At 37.1% G+C, this 6,909-nt stretch overlaps 1 protein-coding gene across 1 annotated transcript in view; it reads right to left on the reverse strand.

The window, feature by feature from the left end:
• The window catches only part of ATG2B (autophagy related 2B), an 83,015-nt gene that overhangs the window by 29,231 nt on the left and 46,875 nt on the right, over window positions 1-6,909 (reverse strand). Inside the window, 8 exon segments of the mRNA XM_017857928.1 lie at window positions 124-294; window positions 538-614; window positions 1,069-1,139; window positions 2,021-2,113; window positions 2,280-2,386; window positions 4,090-4,170; window positions 4,634-4,833; window positions 6,094-6,244. Of these exon segments, the coding sequence (XP_017713417.1) occupies window positions 124-294; window positions 538-614; window positions 1,069-1,139; window positions 2,021-2,113; window positions 2,280-2,386; window positions 4,090-4,170; window positions 4,634-4,833; window positions 6,094-6,244 (951 nt within the window).

Raw genomic sequence — 6,909 nt, forward strand, 5'->3', positions numbered from 1 at the left:
GGTAAAGAACAGATGAATGACTTTCAAAGTTTCTTTTCTACCTTATGACTGTCGTGAAGACCTCAATAATGTAAACATGTCACGACATGGCAGGGACTGGAGGAATAACATTGCTGACTGTACCTTAGACCTTCTTTGAAAGGCTCCAGGCTTCATGTCTGCCTTGTTAGGTGTCTGCAAGTCACCATAGCTTGCAATGTACTGAATGAGATTCATTAGCGCAGCACAAGAGTCTGAGCACGTTCTGACATGGATGACATCGCTGGAACAGTGTAACTCAAAGCGGGGCTCAGTCTGGACGAGACACAGAAAAAGGGGTGAAAATGTTTTCCAAATGAGACAGAAATTTCTTTTTTTGCACAGATTTACATAAGATATATGATAATCTGTCTCGCTACGTTAAAAAAGTATTTAAATAAACCCATTTTTAATATATTTATTTCTGACCAAAATTAGGTACACAGAAAAATGTTAAACTCAATTTTTTAATCTCTTAAAAAATAGAACTTAAAATTTTCGTTTATTTTAATAACTTACTTGCTCTCCATCAGAATCAGACTTCACTGCAGTAATGGTTAACTCCAAAAGCCCCACATCCATCACACGAACATAATCTAAAATTTTTTAAATTAAGAAAATCTCTGAGTACAGCTTTCAAAAATGTGTGTCCAACCAACACCCAATACAACTAGCACTCCTTTAAAATTCATTGTAGAGTACTACAAATAATTATAATGCGATGAAAATACAGTTTCATCCCATAAAAGTCCTAAAATTCACTTCATTTTTTGTTAGAAACAAAAATTATCTTAAACAAAAATTTGTAGCATATACAGTAATTTGATGTACTTAACTAGCATTATAAGAACATTACAATTTCAAACTGAAAAACCAACATCTGAAAAACTAAGCTGTGAATATATACCACACAATCACTATATACTTAAAGACCCTTTAATCTCTAAGGATCTTTAATAAGATTCTTAGTTCACTAGCATTATCCCAGAGTTAAAATGCTTTAAAATTATTCACACTTCATCTACTCCATTTGTTTTTTTTAACTCTTACCTCTATTCAGATTTATAGTGACAGTATTGCATTTGTCAGATAGATGTAATGCAGCTTCATCCAAGATTATTCTGAGGCAAGAAAGATAAAACCAACATCTGAAAAACTAAGTTTGAGTATCATACCCCATAATCACTATATGCTTAATTGCATCATTCTTTCTGGTATGAACACTGTTGAAATTATAGGCAGTTTCTAACTTAGTAACTGTCATCTAACATTTTTTAAAAACTGTTTATGAACGCTAGGAATATTTAAATTGTGTGAAGAATTAGATTAAATCATCTACTCAAATTAATTCTAAATTTTTGGCAGTTTTTAAAGAGATGACCAAATTCACAAGGTTTAAACTATAGTATAAAGATAGAGTGGGCCAGATGTAGCAGCTCACACCTGTAATCCCAGCCATTTGGGAAGGACCAGGAGTTCTCAACTAGCCTAGGCAACATAGCAAGACCCCGTCTCTACAAAAATAAAAATTTTTTTTTCAATCAGCCAGGGATAGTGGCACACGTCTCTAGTCCTAGCTACTCAGTAGGGTGAGGGCAGAAGATTGCTTGAGCTCAGGAGTTGAAAGTTGTAATAAGCTGTGATCGTGCCACTGCATTCCAGCCTGGGCCACACAGAGCAAGACCCTGTCTCTAAAATATAAAAAAATTAAATAAAAATTATAAAGTGTAACAGGTACTATGGGAAGTTTACCATATGTTTTAAAATGCAAACTTTTTAAAGAATCTCCAGAATTAATTTCTTCCCTAAAAATGAAATGCAATAATAAATGGGTAGATGAAACATGTCACCTGAGAAAAATTGGGTAACTTGGGTAACAGGTTATCACTATTAGTAAGAGAACGTTTATTTTAACAAAAAATTGAAACTTTAATAAAATGGTTTAGGTAAATATCAATTGGTATGTTTTGAACAGCCATGTTTAGTATACAGTGAAGTTTACCTGAGAGTAGAGGAAGATTTATCCAATGCAACGCTACTGGAAACACTGAATGTTTCTACAGTAAGAAGAGATCGGATTGGCAAATAAAGGGGCCTAATGCCAAAGAGAAACAAAAGAACGTCAATTTGATGCGGCTCCAGAAACTCTTTTAAAAACAACAACAATTTGCACCTTAACTCTACTGAATTATGTATTTTTTTCAAAATTTAGTATGTATTTTAAATAATAAAACTTTATTTTGTTCCATTTGTGAACTTACCTATAATCAAGTGCACAGCTCCAAAGATGAACATGAAAAGTTGTAAAGGAAGTTGGGGGATTATATCCCAAAACAGGTTCATCAGCAATATTCAAGAAGTATAAAATCTATAATCACAAAAAATTAAAATGCCCTGCTTTAGAAGAAAAAAAAAGGTTTCATATAATATCCTTAATACCAATGTAAACCAGAATATCTCATAGAAAAAAATCATTTAATTGGAAAATCATAACGGTAAAAGGAAAAAAAATCATCATTTTGAAGGAATGAGTTTCAAAAAGTACGTGCATCAGAAAAGAAGGTAATGGATACTGACGGATGTGTTCATTTGTTTGACTATAATAATCATTTTACAATGTATATCAAAACATGTTATTCACTTTATATATAATAAATTTTTTAAAGTATTTGCAAAATTAGAATTTGAAATGAAGAAGCCTATCCGACAACTCCAATGCATAGAAATCTTAGAAAAATCATACCTTATGAAATTAATAACAATATATGCATAATTTCATGTTTTTTGGCTTGGAACAATTCTTAGAGAAAATAAATTTTGCTGAAGACTGCTTAAAACTATTAATCTGGCTTCCTATATAACTCATTGTGTGTGGGGGTATTGGTTTTCCATATAAGTCATTGTTGAAGGAAGCTCTTTTTCCTTAATTTATACCTAGCTCAGTCTAAAAACCAGTCCCTCTCACCAATATCTATTCTCTCATATTGCTAATCCAAACAAATAAGGAGGTTCAGATAAATGTCTCCCTTCCAGCTGATTATTCACACTAACCACTTCTCTACTCCTACAAGACAGACAGAAAGTCAGACAGATATCCTCATGTTTCCCAAATGCTTTCATGAGAAAAGCATTTTGAAAACATTCAAGTTTTTAAATAATGTATTATTTTCCCAGCACAATTAAGAAGTTCTCCTTTACAAGAAACATGAGAAGCAATCATAGTGCACTAGTTTTCATTCTCACATAAGGAAAAGCTAACTTCTTCCTCAAAGTCTCCTCTGAAAAATAACCAATTGTATTTTATTACCATAAAATGTTGTTCAACTGGAAATTAATGAGAGAAGTAATGGTAAAATACTTTAAAGCAACATCATATTATTGGCCTAGGGAATTATATGGAAATACTGCACTTAAAGAACCTCTGATTATAAAAGCAATTCAATACACCATTCACTGCTCCTCTATGCCAGGTGTTCTACAAGTCCTGGGATACAGAGTCCTTTTCCTTCCTTTAATGACATAAAAGATAACTCTGTCATTGAGAGGTTTTGAGGACCACACTTTAAGGTAAAAAACCAATTACATTCTGAGGTGATAATACTATTTTGTTTTGTTTTGCTTTTTTTTTTTTTTTTTGAGACAGAGTTTCACTCTTTCACCCAGACTGGAGTGCAGTGGCGCGATCTCAGCTCACTGTACCCTCCGCCTCCTGGGTTCAAGCAATTCTCCTGCCTCAGCCTCCCCAGTAGCTGGCATTACAGGTATGTGCCACCACGCCCAGCCAATTTTTATATTTTTAGTAGAGACAGGGTTGACCAAGCTGGTCTCGAACTACTGACCTCAGGTGATCCGCCTGCCTCAGCCTCCCAAAGTGCTGGGATTACAGGCATGAGTCACAGTGCCCAGCCAATACTGTTCTATTTCTTAACCTAAAAGGTGGTGACACAGTAGTATTCACTTCATGATAATTCACTGAGCTGAACATATATGACTTACAAACTTTTCAGTATGTGTATTAGATGTCAATACAAATTTTTAAATAAATTGATACATACATAATAGCTCTCTTACCTGCTCATGCCAGCTAAGCCCAGAAGGAAGCATTCTATGCTGGAGTGTGGCTCCTTTCAGTCCTATGGCAATGAGAAATTCCTATACAGAACAATACAAAGAATGACATTTACCACCATGTAATCCTGTAACTCAGAAGTTTTTCCAAGAAAATAAATATGTTGTCTTTTATGCAATTTTTTTTTTTTTTGAGACGGAGTCTCGCTCTGTAGCCCGGGCTGGAGTGCAGTGGCCGGATCTCAGCTCACTGCAAGCTCTGCCTCCCGGGTTTACGCCATTCTCCTGCCTCAGCCTCCCGAGTAACTGGGACTACAGGCGCCCGCCACATCGCCCGGCTAGTTTTTTTGTATTTTTTTAGTAGAGACGGGGTTTCACCTTGTTAGCCAGGATGGTCGCGATCTCCTGACCTCGTGATCCACCCATCTCGGCCTCCCAAAGTGCTGGGATTACAGGTTTGAGCCACCGTGCCGGCCGATGCAATTCTTTTTAACTAGAATCAAATCAACAGCAAGTACTTAACGGCATAAAAGTACAAAACACAAACCTTTGTATTGGACTCTGATTTATCAGACAGTATTTTAACGGCAACAGACAGCATATTCAAACTGTCTCCTCCAACTCCATCTGAAGAAGTTCTACTGAGGCCATCTTCTTCAGAGGAATAAATAGTAGGTTCCAACCAGTGTGGGCGGGTTGAGCTGGGCAGTCGTGTTTCTGTCGGGAGTATCACTCCATCCACTATGCCTAGAGATCCACATTGAGGTAAAAACAGTAACAAAATGATTACTCGAAATTAGCTAATCAACTTACATGACTCAAAACAAAACTCCACATACTTCCACTGAATATAACTTAAGGAGGCATGATGACAAAAACCAGCATGGCATTAATAATCTACTACTCTTTGCTAATGTTAGTATGACTGACAGTGCACAGTTTAAAGAAACAAAAAATTCTGAAATGCTAGGAAAATTAAATAGAAAACTATCACAAATATTTCATGTCTATGAAACAAGGTAAACTCAGGTAACTGCTCAAAAAATGGTAAGTTCTATATCTGGAACCAAAAGGAAATATTCCTTAAGGGAGAATAAAGAACATAAAATCTCATCATGAGATTGATGAACGGATACATAAGATCTGATCTATCTTTACAGTGGAATATTATTTGGCAATAAAAAGGAATGAAGTACGGATACAACTTGGATGAACCTTGAAAGCGTGTCAAATGGAAGAAGCCAGTCAAAAAGGCCAAATATTGTATAATTCCATTTATAAGAAACTTCTGAATATGCAAATCCATAGAAATAGAGTGTAGATTAGTGTGTTTATGGGAAGGAGAGAGTGGAAGGGGTGAAAGGTTATCACTAAAGTGTATGAAATTTCTTCATGGGGTAATAAACATTTTTTTTTTTTTTTTTTTGAGACAGAGTCTCGCTCTGCCGCCCAGGCTGGAGTGCAGTGGCCAGATCTCAGCTCACTGCAAGCTCCGCCTCCTGGGTTCACGCCATTCTCCTGCCTCAGCCTCCTGAGTAGCTGGGACTACAGGCGCCCGCCACCTCGCCCGGCTAGTTTTTTGTATTTTTTAGTAGAGACGGGGTTTCACCGTGTTAGCCAGGATGGTCTCGATCTCCTGACCTCGTGATCCGCCCGTCTCAGCCTCCCAAAGTGCTGGGATTACAGGCTTGAGCCACCATGCCCGGCATAAACATGTTTTAAAATTGACTCTGGTGATGGCTGCACAACTCTTGTGAAATACTAAAAACCACTGAAAGGTATATTTTAAAAGAGTATGGTGTGTGAATTATATTTCAACAAAGCTATTGCAAAAAAAGAACCTGAAGTTGACTTCTAATTTGTAAATATTACTTTGACAGCAGAATCAGAACCCTCCAGAGAAAACAATTTCTAATACCAAAGTTCTGTTCTCAATAGATTTTCTTTGTTAAACAAGAAATTTAAACATGTCAAAAGAGAAGAAACCAAGGCACATGTTTGTCCTACCTTTGTGGTATAGACTGAAACTGCTAGAATGAAGGCAAATGTAGTGCTTGTCATCAAAACCTTCATATTTTGTCACGCAAAATAATGAACCACTATTGAACTCTAACCAGAATTCACCATGCTTGTTTTCCAACAGATCTCCATTATCTTGCTAGTAAAACATCAGAAAACACATAAGTTATTATTTAAATGCAGAAAAGTAAGCATGTTCCTTGAGATGCTCTTTGTTGGTTCAGCTTAGGAAAATCTCCCATATTGCAGCAAAGCAGTCTAATCCTTGAACCATTCAATATCATGGTAAAAAATAAAACTGGATAACTTAAATGCTATGTGGAACCTCTTCTATCAGATGAATCTCTGTACTTTGTTGTCACCCCAGAAGCAGAATCAGCACCTGTTTTCCAAAGGCAGAGCCACACAAAGTTTGATCTGCAACGAAAGCTAAATCCCCAAAGTTGCTGTCATCATGGTTTGCCCCAGAACACTGGTCTTCATCAGTCCCTGAAACAACCTCAAAATATCAAATACTGGCCAGGCACAGTGGCTCACGCCTGTAATCCCAGCACTTCGGGAGGCCGAGACGGGCGGATCACGAGGTCAGGAGATCAAGACCATCCTGGCTAACACGGTGAAACCCCGTCTCTACTAAAAATACAAAAATTAGCTGGGTGTGGTGGCAGGCGCCTATAGTCCCAGCTACACAGTAGGCTGAGGCAGGAGAATGGCGTGAACCCGGGAGGCGGAGCTTGCAGTGAGTGGAGATCACGCCACTGCGCTCCAGCCTGGGCAACAGAGCAAGACTCCATCTCAAAAAAA

The sequence above is a fragment of the Rhinopithecus bieti genome, unplaced genomic scaffold, assembly GCF_001698545.2.
Source record: "Rhinopithecus bieti isolate Rb0 unplaced genomic scaffold, ASM169854v2 scaffold_41913, whole genome shotgun sequence".
NCBI classification, from domain to species: domain Eukaryota; kingdom Metazoa; phylum Chordata; class Mammalia; order Primates; family Cercopithecidae; genus Rhinopithecus; species Rhinopithecus bieti.